At 40.1% G+C, this 19,967-nt stretch overlaps 1 protein-coding gene across 4 annotated transcripts in view; it reads right to left on the bottom strand.

Moving 5' to 3' along the window:
• SCEL (sciellin) overlaps window positions 1–19,346 on the bottom strand; it is a 226,792-nt gene extending 207,446 nt beyond the window's left edge. For 2 of the 4 annotated variants that reach the window (XR_012327720.1, XM_073795335.1), the window contains exons 1-2: window positions 19,272–19,344; window positions 11,479–11,753 (exon numbers count right to left, since the gene is read on the bottom strand). Coding sequence is in view for 3 of the 4 variants with exons in the window: in XM_073795335.1 (XP_073651436.1) it covers window positions 11,479–11,528 (50 nt within the window). In the remaining variant the exon portion in view is untranslated. Of the gene's footprint in view, window positions 1–11,478; window positions 11,754–19,271 lie in introns of all 4 variants that reach the window. The other 2 variants (XM_073795331.1, XM_073795336.1) reach the window with 2 other exon arrangements.
• Window positions 19,347–19,967: the final 621 nt, after the last annotated feature.

Raw genomic sequence — 19,967 nt, 5'->3', positions numbered from 1 at the left:
CACTTATGTAAAGAACATTCTACACACACACACACACACACACACACACACACACACACACACACACAAACACAGGAAAGAAATACCTTAAAATTTTGAGTTTGTAATTATAGATTGTTTGAATATTTTTGCTGTGGTTGGCAGAATTCTAAGATGACCCGTGATTTTAGTCGTCTCCCCTTGAGTGTTAGCTGGACCTGTGAATATGATGGGATACCTCACTCATGATTAAGTTACATCATATGGCAAAGGTGAAGAGATTTTGCAGTGATAATCAAAGCCCCTTACCAGTGAGTTGAGTTCATCAAAAGGAAGATAAGCCTGGGTGGGCCTGGCCTAATCAGGTTAGTCCTTTGAAAGCTGGCCCAGATCTTCCCTGAAAGGAGGAACTCCTGGGGCTTAAAGAAGTAAGCTATAATGAGTTCTACAGCTGCAGGAAATGAATTTTGGCCAACAACCACTTGGGTTTGGAATCATACCATAAACCTCAGATGAGACTACAGTCCCTAGTGACACCATGAAGGCAGCCTCTGAGCAGAGGACCCAGCTGAGCTGTGCCCAGACTCCTGACCCACAGAAACTGTGAGATAATAAATGTATGTTGTTTCAAGCTACTAAGCCTGTGGTAAATTGTCATGCAATTAAATTTTCGATAGAAAATGAGTACATTTCCTTCCCACTTTTCTGAATTTTCCAGATTTTTTATAATAAATATATTTATTTTATAACAGAAGAAAAAACTTTTTATAACAAAAATAAAACTAGCATAGATAATTTAAGTCAGGCAAGTCATACTCTGCAGAAAAGTGAACTGACATTATTTTTCTTAATGTTGTTAGCAAAGAACTACTTAAAGAACTACTTAAAGAGGAGGAAATCTTCTCTTTGTACTTTAATGTTTGGAATCAACTCCAAAGTTACCCAGCTCAAGGACAAAAGCTTCACTCTATATAATCAAACTGAGTGGGTTCTGAAAACGAATGTGCTGAAAGATAAGCCTCTGCATAAATCATTCTTCTCTTACTGTACTAAGCTTCCATGAAACCATCCTGAACAAACAGATTTTAATTTCAGTTTAGACAGCAACACCCAGCAGGTTACCCCACTGATTAATGATGATAAAACAGTGGAAAAGGAAGCCATTCATGAAACAATATAACAATCAATCAAGCTATGGCTGATAGTATTCAAACACTGTCAAATATTATACTTGACTCTCTAGCACCACTCCATGGAGACCAGCTGAGCTGCCAAACACTTTAACTCTTATAAAGCAGAAACTAACACACCACTGTAAAGCAATTATACTCCAATAAAAGATGTTAAAAAAAGATTAATATCAAATGTATCAATGCAAACGTTCACAGTATCAAGTAGGATGATAACTCAAAGATATAACATGGTATTGACTGACCACCCACGATGAGCTCGATTCACTATGTTGCATTCTTAGCTTAAATCCTGTTAGAGAAACATACTTTTTCCTCCAACACCAATCTGCCACCTGCATCTGCCACAATGACACATTTAACATGGACATGGGATAGGGAATCATCACCCTTGCATCTTTCAAGTCCCTGCTGGTGATTTTGTGATTCCTTCCACCATATGAAATTGGTTTTTTTATTTATTATTTTTTGCATTTTGTATCATGTATTATTTCATTATTCGCTCAATCTTTGTTTACACTGGTCACCTCAGGAGGTCCAGAACCTCCACAATAGCCCCCAATCCCTCAATTCTAACCCTAACTGGCTGTGTGAGAAATGAAGCAATCCCTCCCCCGACCCCAAACCCAATTTATTTTTTCCATGGCACTACCTGACATACCACGTATTTCACTTATTAATTTGTGTTCTTCCTCCAGGACTTTTACTGCATCAAGGCAGAAATTTTTGTTTGTTTTGTTCACTAATAAATGACCACTGCATAGTGTCTGACATAGAGTAGGCAATCAGTACAAATTGTTTAATGGGTGAATTAAGTATTTTTTGAAAACCATTAGGAAGAATTCTAGGGGCTTCCACTGGCCTCTTTTTATCATTATAACCTTTTTTCCATGTGTCAGGGTCAACAAAGGGATTTTGTAGTTGCTGAGGGTTTTCATTCCAATCATAAAATCAGGAACAGAGCTAAGTAACAGAGATGAGTCCAGGTTCTACTGATGTAGATTCAGCTCAAAACTCCGTTTATTACCTGATCCCCATAAACCCTCACACTGACCGATAGGTCACAGCAGGGCTCTGGACCCTCAGGAACTAGTTGCTCAGAGCAACTGTTGTACTAAACCTGAAAGGTCTAGGCATTTCCCTTTCCCAAAGTCCAGTCATCCCAATAGCTGAAGGTCCCTTTGCAGAAGACGCTGGAAGAGATACACACTTGAAAAAGTGAATTGTTTTTCAAGACTACGTAGCCTTCCTTTCAGTACCGAGAATTTAAGTTTGGAAATTGGGTAAAAAGGCCAACACTTTCTTATGTGGTAGTTCAAGTTGGACCTCTGATTACTGTACCTAGCTAGAGTGTTGGGGATTTAGTTGATATAGGTATTATTTTACAAATCAAATACTCTCTCGGTGTGCTGTACGTATAGTTCATTTTTAGAATGCCCATGAGTATTTAGCAAATACGAGGTCTCTAGGGATAGGACCACCCTGATTACCACATTGACTCAGCCTCTCCTTCCTCCCCCAGCTATCCAAACCCCAGCTGCCTCAATGGCTGCTACATGGCTTCTGCCACTCTGGGATTCTGGTATCAAAGTAAAATCAGAGAGCTCATTTCAACTGTGTCTCCTCTCACTGCATTCTAGGTCCACAAAGGACAGCCTCTATAGCGATTTTCTTAAAGGCTTGGATGAATTTCTCAACGCATGGCTCCGTGGAAAGGACTTGGGGCCACAGTTGGGAGTTATGGGAATGGATTGCGCACAGGAAACTCACTCCCATCTCTAAGTCTTAATTTCTTCTTATTTATATTATACCAGGAATGTCTAGGCTACCTTTGAGCCCAAATTTTATCACTAAACTAAAGTAACTTTAATCACTGCCAGCTGAATATAGAATTGCACGTAGGTGCATGCACAAACTGTGAAACATTCTGCTTCATCGAAATCGCGTGCCTCCATCCTTGGTTAACAGTCCTCTGAATTCAGTCCTATGTGTATCAGCCAGTTTTTTGCAAATATAAGTGAATAAAATCTTGCAATTCTTTTAGATTGTCCTTGCAAAAGCCCCTGGGGCGTGCTCACACTGGTGGGGTCAGAATGGATTTGCAGTGGCATTAACGGTTTGAATGCTGAGCAACCCAGCTCCTCTCCCAGGTCTCCACCCAATGCTGGGACCTCTGCTTAGTCTCCTATATTAGTTGAAGGTGGAATTTCTACATAAGAGACAAGGGAAGGTTATAAGATTGATGTAAACAACTTGGAGGCTAAATCTTTGAGTGCACATTTCAACTGTGGCTGACAGAGATTATTCATTTAGCGCTACTTTAGAAAGTGACTGGTTTTCAGTGGTGCCTTGAGCTGAGAATTAAGAACTTTGAGCTTGTGATTTTTTGCTACCAAACTGTCCCACACTGTTATTCCACTGTCCCACTGTTATTCCCACAGCTTTACCCACACATACACAGTTAATAAATAAACTAATATCCCAGACCTCATAAATCAAAATAGCAATGTTTCATTCTATAGCAGTAAGTCAAAGACTATGTAAGTACAGGGTATTTCACACTCTAACTTTGAAGGAGATTCCTAGAGAGCCTCCTCTGATGACTACAAAGTGACAGGTACATTAATTAGTACATAATATATAGGGCTCTAAAAGAGCACTGAGCACGAATTATACCAAACAGGTCATCACTATTATAAGCAACTCAAAAGTTTCAACTATCTAAATCAAGTCAACTCAAGGAGAAACATATGGCCATATCTGGAAATAATATGATAGTAGAAAAGGTAATATATTTCTGGTACACATCCAAAATGTGAATCATGCCAAAAGAACTGGCTTGAATTAATTAAAAAAAAACAAACAGTGAAAAGGTTTTTATAGATACAGTGTTTTAAGTCACTTATAGTACTGAAGAATACTCCTGCTAGAATAACTTCCTAAAGTATAAATCTGATCATTTCATTGTCCTCCTCAAATTCCTCACTGATCCTCAAAATAGGCCCTATATTGCTTGGAATGGAGATTATACATGAAGAACAGGTAAATAAAATCTGATTTAAAGTTTTAAAAACTTCCTCCTCCACTTACCCAGTGCTAGAGTTTTTCAACTGTCTCTACCAGATATCAATGATTCTATAATGATTTAACTAAGGGGAGGAAATATGGCCTCCTATTGCTATTCCTACATCATGGCCTTGGCAAGTCATTTGGCCTCTTTAAGTTCAGTTTCCACATTTGCAAAATGATGAAATTGAGCAATGTTATTTCCAGCTCTAAAAGATTGTCAGCTCTCCTTGGCAAAGTCCACTCACTCATGTTCTGCTCCCACCTAAAATGGGCTCTGTTTCTGTTTGGCTTGATTAATCAAGGTAATCAGCCAAAGATGATAAAACAAAATTGTAAAATTGCCAAGTCTAAGTCACATAAGCAAAAAATAATCTGGTTATTTGGCATTCTCATAATGCTTTATTATGTTTTCAAACAGTGTTTGGCCATGAACACAAATTGTACTTAAAAAGACCCAGAGACCCAGAGATGAAAGAAATTGTCATTGACAAAATGGATCCAACTAGTCAAAAGCAGAGAAAGTGACATTTTAAATGGGTGAATGAATGATCCCATGAGTGACTGGAGGAGCCACACGTATTTTTGGTATGGGTCTCACATAGGCAAGGGATGACACAATTCAGATCGAGCCCTACTTCTTGGGTCCTTGTCCCTTGTCTATTCCACTCATCCTGCCTCACCTGGAGCTGGGATGATGACTCTCCCACCTGACACCAGCGACCACTATTCTGACACTCCCATTCATCCCTCCTTGTTACAATTACGTAATTCATCCAACCTTCGCCAAGCATTTGTTAGATGTACCAATGTTTCACAAGACTCCCCAAATAAATAATCAAAATCTTTCTCCCTCTTCCTCATTGCCTTTCTAGCCTCTGCTCTGTCCCTTGTTCTGCTCCAGTCACACTGGACTCTCTTCCCCCTCACACATGGTGGACGCCTCCGAGTGTCCTCCTCTTCCCCCCTCCTCCTCCCTGGACTACTCCCACCCATCATATGTCTCTGCAGCTCCATCTCTGTCTCACCTACTCCTCTGGCCCTACTTCTACCCCTCATGGCTCCCCGAACCCGGAGCTTCATCTTGGAATGTGTGCTTTATCCCAAGCTTCAACCTAGTAATCCCCAGACACGTTTCCCTCCCCTCATTCAAATTTCAACCAGATTAGAAGTGATACATTGAACAGTAACTGAACTTTCATTTTTGGTAAGGAAGTAACTTGTGGAATTTCAGAATAAAACTTTTACTCTTAAATAGTAATTACGCATTGGGAATGACATCTCTGAAAATCAATAATTAAGTTTTTTGGTGAAAACATAATGGAATCATACTTTATTCAACAAACATATTGAGTGCCTAATGTTCTAGGGATAAAAAGATGAAAAAGATATATTCTTGAGCTTAAAAAGTACATAGCCTACTAAGAGAGGTAGACATGCAAATAACTAGATTACAATGGCAAAATTGCTGCAATAGACATATGATTTAGGTGGAAGAAAATGCAAAGCAAAGTGCTATCATGGTTTTTACTGGAATATATCAATATTAAAATTGTGTGTTTACTTCTTTGTTTCTCCCTTTAGATTACAGGATGTTGAGCAACCAGACTATGTCTTTGGCATCTTTGATATTTCTAGCATCTAGAAAAATACTATATCTTGCATATAGAAGTCATACAGTAAGTGTTGACCTGAATTATTAGTTCCACGTGGGGCAAGGGGAAAATTCATGGATGGATTTGCAGAGAAGGTAACATCTGAGCTGGATCTTGAAAGGTAAGTTGGAATTTCCTATGAAGATATAGGAATAGAATTGCATTTGAAAAATCATGGGAGATATAAAATAGTGATAACAACAGCTAACATATAATGTACCATGAACTATGCTAAGCCTATGCATTGTCATTATATGAATTGTCATTTTATTGTTATTTCAACTAGATGACGTAGGTACAATTTTTACCAATGAGGAAAGTGAGGATACAGTGGTTAAAAAACATGTCCAAGGTCACCCAGTGGTGAAGCTGGGATTTGAATCTCAGGGACACCCATGATTCTCTGACTCCAAAGCCTAAGAGCTAGGAAACACAACATGCTTTTCCAGAATCAAGCCAGTTCCAGTGTCCCAAGCAACCCAGGACCTATGGTCACCAGTTGTCTCACCACCTCCTGAGAGTGGACACCAATCTATCCCATCTACTCTCGTGCGTCTACCATTTTCATGATACGGCTTCTCTATGCCCCACCAGCTCTTTGACTCTATCTCATCTTTGCTTCTCTCTGCTATTGCTTCTCTCTTTCTACTGCTTTCTGCTTCTCTGTTATGTGCGTCTCCTATTCATGCTCTTCAGGAGAGCATGTCATTGTGTAACAGAAAAGAACAAACGTGACTCCATATTGGATCTATTCCTTTAGCTGTAACCTCTGTGCTCTGTTGCCTGTGCTTAGCTGGCTCTGCACCTTTGTAAAAGAATGTTGCCTCTAGCCTGAAATATACAGCATAGCCCATTTTCAGGGCTCTGACCCTTAAAGGTATAACACTTTTCCTTCATAGAGAGAGAAAAAAATCGCAGAACAGAGAATAGCATTTGTCTTGTTGGAGGTTTACAGAAACACTGTGACCAGACCTATGTGGACAGCTGCAAGAACAAAGGATTCCAGCACCAAGAAGTTTGTAGCAAACAGCCACACTCCCACCCCTTTTAGTATAAAAGAAGCCTGAATCCCAACTCGAGTAAGACGGTTCTTTGGGACACCAGTCCACCATCTTCTCAGTCTTTATTTTCCGAATAAAGTCCTAGTCCTTTTGCCTCAACGACGTCGTCTCTCAGTTTATTGGCCTGTTATGCAGTGAGCAGTTCAAGCTTGGACTCGGTAACAACTGTGTTGGAGAACCATCTATAGTCCCCAGTTGTTGGTTTTGGCTGTCCAGCACCAGACTCCTGGGAGCAATCCAATCTCCTTTTGGGGGAAATCTCCTACCGCATGTAGCTGTAGGGATGGAACCCACTTCCCAAACGGTAGCCAATGAGCCAATGCACCCTCTCCCCACCCAGCACAGTTAGGGCAGGAGCAAGCCTGTCCTCAGCCTAAACCAGTCAGAAAAATGTAGGCACAGCTGCAGACCACCCCCGCAAAGGAGCAGCAGCAGAAGCTGCTGAGTGAACACACTGCTCTTCCTGGGTAACTTGCTGTCCTCCTCACAGCAGAGCTCTTCAGAGCACCTTGGCTTTTGCCTCTTTTCTAACCCAGGTCCTCTAGGCCCCTATAGATATGTGAGTCATGGACATCCTTCCAGTGAGCATCCTGCTGAGGTTAAATTAGGCAGAATCATTTTCTATTGCTTGCAAACAGGAATTCAAACAGGACACAGACACCATGTAGTTTTGGCTCTCACATCAGAGCTGCCTTTGGCTATAGCCCCCATCATAATGCAGTCCCCTGAGGCCAGGGTGGCAGGGCCACAGAACTGAAGGCATGGCAGCTTCTGTCACAGGAGCCACCTGTGGCCTCTGTGTTCAGGAGGGAGCTGGGAGCTGTCGCTTGGACTCTCATGGACCCTAAGTAAATACTCTGGGAGAGATCGTGTCAGGTTTATATGCTGAGAGAATCGAGTCAGTGACGAGTCGGAGAGTGAAGATACATGAGAGAGAAGAGACCAGGACAGAGCAAGATCCCCGAGGAGACAGGAGCGAGGTGGAGGGATGGGTCTTGGAAAACCAGGGGAGTCTCCTTGCCCTTCTCCCGAGCCTCACTCCTGAGACTGCAGAGGTAGGCGTCTTTGTTCAGTGGAAGGGACTTGAAGGAGTTACTGTAAATAGAGTTTATTTCCTCTGTGAGGTAACAGCCAAGGTAACCTGCTGATGGTGAGTAGGGAGTTCGGGGGAGGATTTGAAGAGAGGGATGAAGACTTGGAAAAACCACAGTAGGGAAGTGGGTAGAGGGGCCTCCTGGGAACTGGCAAAAGGACCACTGAACTGCATTGGGGCAACTGTTTCTATTTGCATTTGCTAATAGCAATTACCCACTTCATAGACGTGTTCTGAACAAGGACCCAGACAAAGGAAAACACAGCTTTCTCTGAAACTTTTTCGATACAAAACCAGGGACTTGGCAAAATATAGCAAATTTCACAGAACAGAAGACCTTTAACCTCGCTTCTCAATTTTGCAATTGCTTCGGGACTTTTCAGAATGACCTCTTTTGCTGGCCCAGAGGGCAAACATTATTGGACCAAAAAAGAAAGTTTGAAACAAGAGACTTTTTTTTTCTTAAGGCATCTGGATTCTGTCTGATTCAGTTCCTTTCGAGATTAAGAAATGAGTCCACTTTGTACCCAAAAGTATAAAAGAAAGTTTAGACCAAAGACTTTTAGGGTCCTTACAGAAATAGTAAGTAGTAATGTTATTCATGTTGACAAATTATTCAAAATGATCTTTATTATAATTGGTGAAAAATGTAACTACCAAGATGATCCTCGTTGAAATTCAAATGGACAGTGAAAAGCTAACATTTAAAGTCTCTGAAAAATAACAGAGCTTGGGTGTGGTTACGTTTGACGATTCGGTACGCTGAATTAAATCTTAAAATGCCCTGCCTGCTGGTTCTGGTAAGCAACTGAACTGAGACATAAATTGTAGACTTCGCATTGGATTGTTGGTTAGATTCATAAAGTAAAAATGTGCTTCTGACATGTCATAAGAAAATGAACAATTGCTCTGCATCAGTTGGCATGAACTAAAAGAAGACAGCTTCTGGATAAAATTCAACATGCAATTTTAGCTTTTGTCCCATTTTGAATAAAAATAGTTGGCTGAAAAACTACCTATTTAAATTACTGAAAGCTGGTGATTACACATAAGCATCCTGGCTGATAATTAGAGGGACAGCAGAAATCATTTAGAGTATGAAGAGCTTGGATAGGAGTCCAAAAGTAGTTCTCCCTTAAACTGAGTGGCACAGACAAAAGCAGTTTGTTCGCCAAAGAATGACTATTCTTAAACTATCGCATTCACTGATGGAAGCTGCACAGACATGGGTTAATTTACTTAACACTTCAGAGGTTTGGGGTTTTCAAACTGCAGCAAAGGTAAGGCAAAATAGAGATTAAAATTCATCCTTTATTCTTTTGTTCTTTTCAAAGAGGAAAGCGTCGCATTTTTCAAGGACAGCTCCCAGCCCACAGGTTTTTATCTGAGACGCTGTAAAGAAGCAAGACAAATTCTCTTTTTGAAAGATATTCAAAACAGCCACTAGGGGACAGTAAAAACACTGGGTAATGTAGCAAGGCAAGTCCCTGGATCAGAACCTTAAAATGAAAGCTGTTTTGCAGGATTTTAAAAGCATTTGATTGTTTAGCAGGGGTGGGGGAGAGAACAAAGCGTCTCCTTGATTGCATTAATGTAACATTAATGGGAAAAAGCAGTAAAAATATCACACAAGCCTGCAAGGATTTTTACTGGCGCACATTTCCATGGCAGTGTGACGACAGTTCGAAGTCTGCCCTGTGCCTTAGGGACAACAGTTGTAGGACAGTGAATCAGCACATACGATGCAATGAGGTCAGTCCCCCAACACGCTCTGATTTAACACTGCTTCCAAAACAGCAAGAGATCAAGGATAACACACCAAAACAGAAGTCACTGGCATCAGCCTTATGGAACAATCAGAGGCAGCTGTACTGGTGGATCACTTGCTATCTACGTGTGTTTTTAATGTAAGCGATGTCTTTTTAGATTCAGAAGTCAGAATTATTACTTTAAAAAAAAAATCCTATAGCTCCATTTAGCCCACACTATTTGTGGGAGGTGAGGACAAAATGACTCACAAAATTGCTAAAATGCTTGTGAAAATGCAGATAAAATGGTGACAGACACTGAAGCACTCAGTTCTTATTCTTTAAAAATCTTTCCAAAAGGAGAATTGGGCTAGGAGTGGGGAGGGTATGAACAGGAATTAATTCTAAGCGTTATGTAGAATCCTAGACGTTACAGATAAAAAGTATTTTAAGTTCCTCAGCATAGAATATTTTCCTTTATTTCCAGTCTATAATTTTTCTCTTAGCCATTTTAAAGTAGAAAACAAAATCTGTATACCGTGATATCTCATGCAAGAGGCTTTTCCCAAATCAGCTTGTGTTCAATTGACCATGGAACTGTGGTTATAAAATATAGTTTGCAAAGGTTAAAACTAACTAAACTATCTTTAGGGATTCTAGGCATGAATGTAATGAATAAGGACAGAACACATTTGATTTCCTCAAGCAGAGCTCAGCCAGCCGTCCTTGGGACTTCCCTGAACAGCACCCTGGCTCCCTGGGGGAAAAAGGCACTTCAAGCTGAGACAATGGGAAATAACCTTATCCTTGTTCCTTCAGGGTGAGATGACTAATCCTAACTTGTTGGCAGTAAAAAGGAATAAATGTGATAGTTAGGTCTAAGACAGTTTCTCTAACCATTTGTCTAAAACATAGCTGCAATTCATATATTGAACATATTTACTTATATTTTTGTCAGGAAATATGTATTTTTCATATGAATGCAAAGAAAAGTAAATCATTTGGTCTAATGTAAACCATCTTACAATGGTTCTTCTGACCATATTTTATTCTAAACTCCTCTCTATCTATGTGACCTTGGGTTTGCCTTTCCTTTTCCTTCTGCAGAGCAGATTTGCAAGGGAGCAGTAGAATCAGGCATGCCTTAAATATGTGGCCACTTGGAATCACTGGAGTCATTCTACTTACTGTAAGAGACAGGGGAATCTGTAGTAGTGATTCCTAAGATTACTGAAGAGGCCTTCATAAGCTACAAGGGTTCTGAGCACCAAAGCGGTTTTGTATAGCAGGTTCTACTACAGGCAAAGAATATAGCCTACACTATGTAAATTTCAGGGCAGGCTGTAAAATAAATTAGTCATATGTAAGGGTGAAAGTTCGGATCCCAAAGTGCCTGCAAGTTTGAGACTTGGGGCACCCAGTTAAAATGCAGTGGAATAGATTCTAGAGATTCCTCTCTGAAGCTTCTTTAATCTCATCAGGAGAGATATACAACCCTGTAGTTTCTAACTGTATCTTTCAGATGGCCCTGTGCATCTTATAGCTACTGTAAAGTCTTAAAACGCCAAGTGGCGTCTCACGCACTGCTCAATTGTCCAGACTGTCTTGCACATTTGTAAATTCAATGAATGTTGACCCGATGAATGAGACTGCAAAGACAGAAGGTAAGCAAGGGATGGGACTCACCCAACACAATTCCCTGGGCACTTCGCTTCTAGTGCAATGTAAACCTCCATCCAGAGGCAAGACCCAGAGCTTCCAGAGATGGTCTCCACCTTGTTCACAGGTATTGGTGCTGCCTCAGGCTATGGCGTCTTGAAGCATGACTTATTCAACCTCTGCACCAATGATAGTCAACCTCCTGGTTCTTGAGCTGCTGGACAATATTAAGTGATACTCCTCCATAGGATGTATGGCCCGGGTCATGTCTAGCACAGCATCTCTCATATTGGAGATACTCTCTACAAGAGGAAGAAAGGAAAGAATGACTATATGGAAAGACAGTAAGCTCTAGTTTCTTGAATATATACAGAATTTTCAAAACCTAATCTGCCGGAGCTAGTGCAGACCACTTGTTGTTCTACTCTGAAGCCCTTCCTGTCTCTTCCACCTTCACACTCAGTAATGCCACTGGAATGGGCCATGTAGCTCCCATGAGGATAGTTTTATAAAGTTGGATGTTTTAGGAAAAAGTTGGACTCTTTGATCTTTTATCTGGTTTGTAGCTATATTTCTACTTATTCTCTCCAGGCTCTGCTTTTCTTTCCAAACCTCCTCCAGGTTATTGTGTTTGTGAAATTGCTTGCACTTTCATTGTTTTTAATATGTACTCTACCCAGAAGCTCATAGCACTCTTGTATTGGGACTGAAGACTGATAGACGTAGGGATAATCTGGTGTAACTAAAAGAAAAGAAAAATTATTAAACCAGTGCGAAAACAAACACTGAAATAAAATTCTGCCTGTTTTTCAGAGTTGGCAGAAAAACCTCAAAATTTAATGGGATCAATTGTTTAACAAAATGGCACAGGAAATGGTCATATGAAATAAGTGCAAGGATGTTTATACACTAAGCCTGATTTTCCCGTTTAGTATACAAGGAAAATTCTCTCTTCCCTCTTCCTCGCTCTTTCATTTGTTCATTCGTTCTTTCATGATCACACATGTAAGCAGATATAACACAGGAGCTTTTCGTCTTTTAAAAATATGAAAAATGAGACAAATGGGAAGGGGTCAAACACCCTGCAAACATGGCAAAGTGTGACTGAACTGTCTTCAGTGTACACTAAAATACTGATCATTGTTTTGCCATGGGAAAATGGAATATATTGGCAGAGTTACAATTCTGTTATGTCAACCATGTATATTACAACCTTCAACATACTTTCATATATTTAACTCCATTTCCATAACTCAATATGTCAAAGTATAATGGTTTCCCAACTGAAAGAATCTTTGAGGACTTTGTATATACCCTTTGAGGCTGCAGTATTTTTTCTTAGCTTTTAGTTAGAGCTGTTTGTAATTAATAGAAACAGAATCACTCACAGCATCTGTGCCAACAACTAGTTAGTTGTTCACCAAATGAATTTTTCTTTCTTCCCAAGCACACTTTTGGGCAACATGTCATAGCCGGCTTCGCCACTGGATGTAGCCCTGTGACTGGGTGTTGGTGAATGTAATATGAATAGAATGAACAGTGTATGGGTAGTAATATATATGTATTCCAGGGCTCACACACACAATATTCTCTCTTTCCCCCCCTTGCACCCATTGAATGGAGAAGTCTAAGAATAAAGAAAAGGATCCAGAGCCTACACTGCTGCTTGGAGTAAAGCTGCCCAGTAGAGCCAGCCAACCAGGTGAAGGCTGTAATATGTGTGACAAGTAAACTTTATTTTGGATTTCTAATCCATATTTGAAACTTTAAAGTTCTGTATCAGAGCAGTTGGCCTGTCCCAACTAATACACCAGTCTGAGAAAGTTAATGTTCTTCTATAGATCTTCATCAGCGTGAGCTGAAATGGGATACCAAGCTGCTAGCAACTGGTGTGAATACAGAGACCTACTGTTTTCTCCCTTTTTCTGTCACTCATTCACAAAGTTCCAGACTAACTTAAGATAGCCCTGGCAAAGCTACTGTGAATACTCAATTCAAAAAAACATTTGGTAAGCAAAGCTATGTGCCAGAAACCAACAGGAAGTCTTCCTTAGGTTAATCACTAGATGGGAGTGATAAATAGTTCTTAACAAAAAGGGTGGAGACCCAGAAAATGCACAGCTTAATAAAACAATTAACAAAAGGCTTGGGTAGGGAGAAACAAACCAGGTTTGAAGAAATGGGGGAGAAACGGAGGAGGAAGACGAGAAAAAGGAGGTTCAGGATGGGAGTAGGAAGCAGGGCTTGGAGAGATTCCTTGAGACATTCCAGAGGATTTTCAAAGGGACCTTGAGGTCCTGCTCAGGAATGAGGAGAAAATAGGAACAAGCACCAGTCTTGGATCTGATCCCTTCAGCCTTCTCATCATCACTCCCCATCTTCTTCAATTTTCCCTCATAAATCTTATTTTTAACCATTTAATTGTCATTTCGTTCCCTTAGCTTTCCTTTAAAATAGATAGTCTATTTCCTGGTTTTGTCAATTATAGTCCCCTAAACTGGATACAAGCTGAAAGACTAATCAGGAGAAGTACCTCCCCATACTTTCCCAAGCCACGCTCCATAGTTACAGGTCAAGGTACACCCCAGGTATCTTGTCAGAATCTTGAGGGGACTGTCACACCAATCAAGCAATAGCAATTTCTGGATCCTTTTCTGCCACAGTGAAGCACAGACCATTGTGCAGAGCCTTGAATTTCTATGCAGCACTTTTGGTAAGACATGAAAAAAAAATCCTGCCCTAATTTTTGTGATTCTCTGGAGTTGGCTGCCACCAAACAAGGTTGAGCAATCTATTTCTCTGAAGGGAGTTCCCATCTTCCTGGGAAAATTTAGGCACATTCCTTCCTTGAAAAGAAGGGAGGGACTACGTGAACTTTGGCAGGCTTTTAAACCCAACTATCTAAAAAAATGACATTTCACAATGATGACATGGTAGGGTCATGAAAATTTTGATTTGATATCGCCCACTGTCTTCAAACCATTCACAGCGCCTTTGTACATACATCACTTAGTTCTAAGATAATAGGGCTAGTAATAGCCTCATTTGCAGAGCCAGGTAGATTACTTTGTCCAAGGCTTCCAAGAGACTACTGTAGGCCTAGAACTAGTGCTTTTGTTCAAAGAATAACTAGCAAGAGGCTGGAATCTTAATGTCATCCCTTTTGAGTCAAATGTGCTTGAGTAGCCTAGGTAACTCTGCCCTCTGGATCTTTATCTCTGAAATGGGGGTAGGACCTGGACCAGGTTCCCTTCCCCTTCACTCCTTTGGCTAGGAATAGAGTAGGATAGCTGCATAGGTGGTTTCAGAAGTCCCACTAGGGTATTATAGATAGAGAAGGAAACTTAGGGAACTTGCGGAGACCACTGCAAGTTAATGATCGCTCAAGAAAGCTATTGGAACAACATGGAAGGAAGCAGGCTTACTTAACTATAAAGCCATCAATAAAAGCATGAGATATGCCCCAGGTCATGAAGTGAAAAAAATGAGGCCTGCATCCTGCTGGTCAAGTCCAGCAAGATAATGATCCTTAGAACCAAGGACAGGAACATAAGGGAAAGGTAACATTCCAAAGTAGGAGATCCTCATTATACTGAAACCTGAGATGATTTAACATATCTTAGTATATGTTACCACCCTTCTGCTGATTTGAATAAGCATCATGACAGTCTTAGTTTGACTCCGTAGGGTCAAACACTCTCCTGCACGATGCGAAGGAGGAGCTAGTGATATAAGCCTGATGTCTACTCAAAGAATGAGGAAGAAGGTGGTCTTTTCCCCCCTCCCCACTTTCCTCTGATTATAAGAACAGAGCCCGCTAGTTCTCGGGACAGAGGCTCCTCACCTGCCCGCTTGTATTCCTCACAAGCGTTCTATATTAATAAATCTACTTCTTGCCTACCATTTTGCCTCTCGCTGAATTCCTTCTGTGCTGAGACACAAAGAATCTGAACCTCAGTAATCCAGACACCAGGTGAATGATTTAAAAGACCCTGGGTTCAAGTCCCAATCTGGGGTTTAGCTGGGTTGAGTCCCCGCACGTATGTTCAAGTTCCAGTCTGAGGTGCACCGTTTCACTTAGACTCTTCTCATTTCATCCCGTGGGGCAAGGCAGGCTCTCTTTGCTTCCATCCCCACCTTCAGTAGAGAGCGGTCTTTTAGCATAATATTGAGAACTTTCCTGACTTTCCAATCTAAAGGAAACATTCAGTTCTCTATTACAATGCCCTGATATATTTTTTCATAGAATTCATCATTACCCAAAATTATCTTTTTTTTTAAAGTATTGGTTCACTTGCCAGCCATTTGCGCCCCCCATCCATACATATATATTAGAACATAATCTCCATGTCTGCTTGTTCACCACTATATATCAATAGTATAGTACCTAGCACACAGTAGTCACTTAATAATTAAGTGAATAAATCCAAGATGTGCTGTGAAAAGTGATCAATATTAGCTTTTGTTGGTCTTATGGGTGCTTCCCAAGAATGGGAAAATACAATACATAGAGAACTTAACTAAGGTAAGTAAAGTAGCACAGTGACATAAAGTCAGGACTGAGGGACAGGGCAGAGGACCAGGTGGAAATGAGGATGAGACTGTGTGAGCCCTGCTGAGAGCAAACTTGGCAGTGACTGGAAGGCAAGCAAAGGGAGCAGCAGAGGAGCATCTCACTTTACTTTGTACTCGAGGATATTTCTAATAGATATGACTAAGTCTGGGACCATTCTTATTAGACTTCCTAGCCATTTGGAATGTAGCCTGAGACCATTCTTATTAGACTTTCTAGCCATTAGGAATGTAACAAGTTGTTACAATTGTGATACTTATTCCTAGTGGTGTTGTGAGAATTAAAATGGATTGAAGTGTATAAAACCCTTAGTACCCTTATACAGAATAAGTAGTAGCCTCAATTCCTTGGATTTCTCCTCTCCCAGGCATATTCTGCACCTGCTTTACTTCTTCAAACATGCACTCATAGCTCCATCTTCTTCTTCTTTTTTTTTAATGTCTGTGGTTGTGTTCCAGTAACGTGCATTTACAAGAACAGATTTGTCCTGAGGGCCAGAGTTTGCCGACCCCTGATGCAGGTCATTCTATGCCTGAAGCCAGCACCATCTCCAGACTCTCCAGCTCAAGCCAAACCCTTTATTACTATTTGCTTAAGTGGTCATCATAAATTCCCGATTAAGATCTACCATCTCAAGCTCCCATAGCTCCATCTTCTAAATCATCTCTGTTCCTGCCTCTATCTCTGTCATTTTGTTTCTGTTTCTGAAAAGAACTCCCTACCCCATCACTGGTTGGCCCACCACAATCCAGTTACATAAGCGCTCTTGCTGAGACCACCAATAACCCCTTGCTGTCACAAACAAGGAGTTTGTTTAGACCCTTCCCTACTACCGCTTTGCAGCATTCACAATTCTTAAGCGTTTTCTTCTTGAAACCTCTTTTCTCCCAGCTTTTTTGACGTCACACTCACCAAGCTCCTCTCCCAATGGTGAGGCCGCTCCTTTTCACTCCCCATTGCTCGCTTTTCCTCTTCTACCTGATTTTTTTTTTTTTTTTTTTTTACCTGATTTTTAAATGTGGAAATTCCTCAACAGTGCAGAAGATCAGCCTTTGACCTTCTTCTCTATCTTCATTCTTTAAATATTTGTATCCATTCGTATGTTTTAAATCTATCTATATTCCAACTTCCAAACGAATAGCCTCCAAATACAGAGCTCAGCTCCAGATCTGTGTAGCCAAATGTCCCCTTGACATGTCCACTTGGATATCCTCCAGACATCACGAACTTAACATGTCCAAAACAGAACTCTTGCCCTCCCCTCACTGCAGTCGTAGCCAACACACTCCTCTTCCGGTCTTCTCCATCTTGGCAAATGAGACCTCCATTCACTCAGAAAAGAGCAAGTCTCTTCCTCAACCAAGTAATGGCCAATTCATTACTAAGCCCTGCCAATCTTCCCTCCAAATGAAATTTTGACTCTTTTTCTCTTCACCTCTACTTCCTTTATACTGGTCTTACCTCCAACATCTGTCATCTGAATTTTTTTTCCTTAAAATTTTGTGCATCTTCAATTCATTCTGAGAATTCCTATGATATCCTAGAATGATCACTTTAAAATTAAATTTGATCGTATCACTCACCAGCAAATAGAATAAAATTTGTCTTTTCCATGGCCCATTCAAATAATCCAGCCTCTGCCTACTTCTAAAGCTTCATCTCATCTCAGTTTCTCATCCCTTGCCATGCACCAAGTACATGGTATTCTTCCACCCTTTACATTGGCCAAGATGTTTCCTACTCCTGCAACTTTGCACAACCTGTTTTTTTTGGATAGAATGTTTTTCCCATCCCCTTTACCTGCCTCCTCTGAGTAACCATGCAGATTTCCATTCAAATATTTTCTTGATTCACCAATCTAAACTATAACTTCTCCCGGTTTTTCCTGAACTCTATTTAGCACAATTGGTAATTATTTAGCTGTACATGTGATTATCTATAATAGTTACCTATAATTATCTATAATATAAATTAATATATTTAATATTAATATATACAATATTATATGTAATTATATATTTATTTATATTTTTATATATGTAAAATTACATATATGTAATTATATATCTGATATAATTATATATAAATATACACATACATATATATGTATCTGTAATTATATGGCTGTACATGTGATTGTCTCCTCAACTAGACATCAGGGACTATATATGTTTTCCTTGCTATTATATATCCTGCACTTAGCACAGTGCTTGGAACATACTGTGCATACAATAAATCTTTTTTTCATAAAAGATTATCATTACTTAGTAGTAGTAATAAAAATGTTTATAGTGGTATAGACCTAAATCCCTTTTTTTAAAGCCTTTGAACCAGAAGTGTCTGGGAATTCAGAAATGTTCTGATTTTTGGAGTAACATGGTACACATACTACATTATGGAAGAATCCCGGCAGGATCTGGGGTAGCAACTGTAATCAAACACTAATATTTCCACAGCTAAATGTACAAATATTTATAATAAGTAGAACCAGTTAAAACTACAAATAGCCCCACATCAAGTCAGGTCCAAATTTATCACCAGTGAAGCTATGAAAACAAAGTCTTTGAGTTTTCAGAAGAGTTTGGATTTGTGAATTGCCCATAAAGGATTGAGGAGTTGCCCCATCCCTGCCATGATTTCTGGCTTTCATAAGAGATGCCACAGAAAAGCTCACTTTACCCATGTGATAAAACACTTGACATTTACTCAGACCGACTCAAAATAAATTCAAACCACTCACAAGGGAATAACTGACTCTCAGTGGACTCCAGTTACATGGACTTTTCACCATGAAATTCACTCTCACTGAACTAACCACCTCCTGGGAGCACTTGAAACTCTCCATTTTGCAACAGATGATTTGGGAGGAAAAAATAATTAAGGAATCTGTCCAAAGCCAGGATCAATGCGGCCTGAGAAGCATTTAACAATAAAAGTTCTGCATATACATATAACCATTCTTTTTTAGATTCTTTTCTCATATAGGCCATTACAGAGTACTGAGTAGAGTTCCCTGTGCTATGCAGTAGGTCCTTACTAGTTATCTATTTTATATATAGTAGTGTATATATGTCAATCCCAATCTCCCAATTTATCCCTCCCTCCCTTTACCCCCTGGTAACCATAAATTTATTTTCTACATCTGTAACTCTATTTCTGTTTTGTAAGTAAGTTCATTTGTTCCCCTTTTTTAGATTCCACATATAAGTGATATCATACACTATTTGTCTTTCTCTGTCTGACCTACTTCACTCAGTATGATAATCTCCAGGTCCATCCATGTTGCTGCAAATGGCGTTATTTCGTTCTTTTTTTATGGCTGAGAAATGGCTGTACACCTGAAATTAACACAACATTGTAAATCAACTATACTCCAATAAAAATTTAAAAAACAAATAAAAAAATTTTTTAATTAAAAAAACAATAAAAGTCCTGCCTCATCCATCCCTGCCCTTGCCCCCGCTCATGGCTTATTCGCCTTCTATGCTAATAACTTTCCTGAAACTTCCAAGTGTGTTTGTGCTTGCATTATAAATGCTTTCACCTTTAAATTCAACACAATGCTACACGTTATTGATTATTCTTTGTAATGACTGTTTTATTTTAAATTACTTTATCCATAAAATAATTATTTATGAATTTTTTCTGTCAAAAGTTAACAATAGGGCTTCCCTGGTGGCGCAGTGGTTGAGAGTCCGCCTGCCGATGCAGGGGACACGGGTTCATGCTCCGGTCCGGGAAGGTCCCACATGCCGCGGAGCGGCTGGGCCCGTGAGCCATGGCCACTGAGCCTGCCCGTCTGGAGCCTGTGCTCCACAACGGGAGAGGCCACAGCAGTGAGAGGCCCGCGTACCGCAAAAAAACCCCACAAGAAACCAAAAAAAAAAAACACTTAACAATAGACTCATAATAAAAATGGACTAATTAAGGGGGGAAATTCAAG

This window comes from Tursiops truncatus, chromosome 18, assembly GCF_011762595.2.
Source record: "Tursiops truncatus isolate mTurTru1 chromosome 18, mTurTru1.mat.Y, whole genome shotgun sequence".
NCBI lineage: Eukaryota > Metazoa > Chordata > Mammalia > Artiodactyla > Delphinidae > Tursiops > Tursiops truncatus.
Note: the sequence above shows the minus strand (reverse complement) of the source record. Positions and strands in the feature narration are given on the sequence as shown.